Here is a 1,341-nt window from a genome sequence, read left to right as displayed (position 1 = left end):
ATCTTCGAATCTTGTTTTCCAGTCCCTAAAATCTACTAGGCGCATCGTTTCCGGACTGCCCAGCTTAGGGATATCCATGTTTTTAGCTGCTGCTCGGGACTGGTGAAGAGGATTACGGGTGCCGCTCACGTCGCAATCACGGCCCCGGCGGTGCTCTTCGTCTGCCCGCAACCGCAAGGCATTGATGGCAGCACATGCCTTCCCAAGGGCCAGCTTGAGATCATCACAATCATTGGTGTGCTTGTCATCCTCGTGGACATCATGAGCTTCAGCTACCACTTTACATTTAACCAGGGCCTCCGAAAACGCCCTCATACGAACTTGGCATGGTTGAACGAGCCCCTCAGCTTCCCAGAGCTTGGATACTTCCACGGGCCTCACATCTTCAACCTCAGTTACAGCGCAGGTGAGTTCGTCTACCAATCTCTTGGCGTACCTGGCATGCTGGGCCAAGCTCCGCCTGGTCGATGACAATTCCATGGGTGGTGCAGCCATTTTGCTTGATGGTCACGGTAGGCACGGGTTTGTTTGCCGACTGCGCCATGTACGAGTCTGAATGAGTGGAAGACCAGGATGCCTCGGATTTACGTATTCAGATTTATTATTCTAGAGCACAGTCACATGTCACATTTTTACTCTTCTCCGGAAACGGAATAAGACCCCTTTTTTACATCGTTCAGTGTGACCGATCACCCTACATGGACCTAGTTTCAATTCTGAAACAGAAATCGTCATAGATGCAGCCATTGATAGATTAGTTTCAGGTTTTAAGGAAGTTTGCTCTAGTTTAGCAATCTCTGAATGTGTTCCGAAAAATGGTGCATAGACAAAAATTCCAAAGGTCCGCCAGGCATTCCACATGGAGGCCGAGATCGACAAGGCAATGAACACGGACGGGCCCGACCACGTCTCCGTCCGGCAACTGGGCGGAGCGTACTCAAAGCAGGCGCGCCTACGGGCCTCGCACCATGGCAATAGAAGCAAGGAGGGCCAGACCTGCGGCTACTGTGGGGGGAGACACTCCCCAGGGAGAAGAAACTGCCCAGCAGGCAGAGCCACATGCTCAAAATGCTCTAAACCCGGACACTTTGCCACAGTCTGCAGATCCATGGGCACACCACAGGGCGTCAGCGCAAAGTCTGTGAATAGGACCGACGCGGACCCTGGGGGGACCATTCAGAGGAATCAACGGTCATGTTCTACAACATCCTCGCCGTAACCATAAACAGGGAACGCACCAAAGCACCACCCGCGCTGTCCGCCATCCTGGAGGTCGGAGAGGCCCAACTCCAAGCCATTGTGGACACTGGCGCTCAGGCAAACGTGGACCCATTGATGCTC

At 53.3% G+C, this 1,341-nt stretch overlaps 1 protein-coding gene across 1 annotated transcript in view; it reads left to right on the top strand.

The window, feature by feature from the left end:
- The first annotated feature begins 1,194 nt into the window (after window positions 1-1,194).
- Window positions 1,195-1,341, top strand: part of LOC131880774 (uncharacterized protein K02A2.6-like) — a 5,064-nt gene continuing 4,917 nt past the window's right edge. Inside the window, exon 1 of the mRNA XM_059227471.1 lies at window positions 1,195-1,317. Within this exon, the coding sequence (XP_059083454.1) occupies window positions 1,195-1,317 (123 nt within the window). The remainder of the gene's footprint in view (window positions 1,318-1,341) is intronic.

Source organism: Tigriopus californicus, chromosome 5 (assembly GCF_007210705.1).
Source record: "Tigriopus californicus strain San Diego chromosome 5, Tcal_SD_v2.1, whole genome shotgun sequence".
Lineage (NCBI taxonomy): Eukaryota > Metazoa > Arthropoda > Copepoda > Harpacticoida > Harpacticidae > Tigriopus > Tigriopus californicus.
This window is presented reverse-complemented; position numbering and strand designations above follow the sequence as displayed.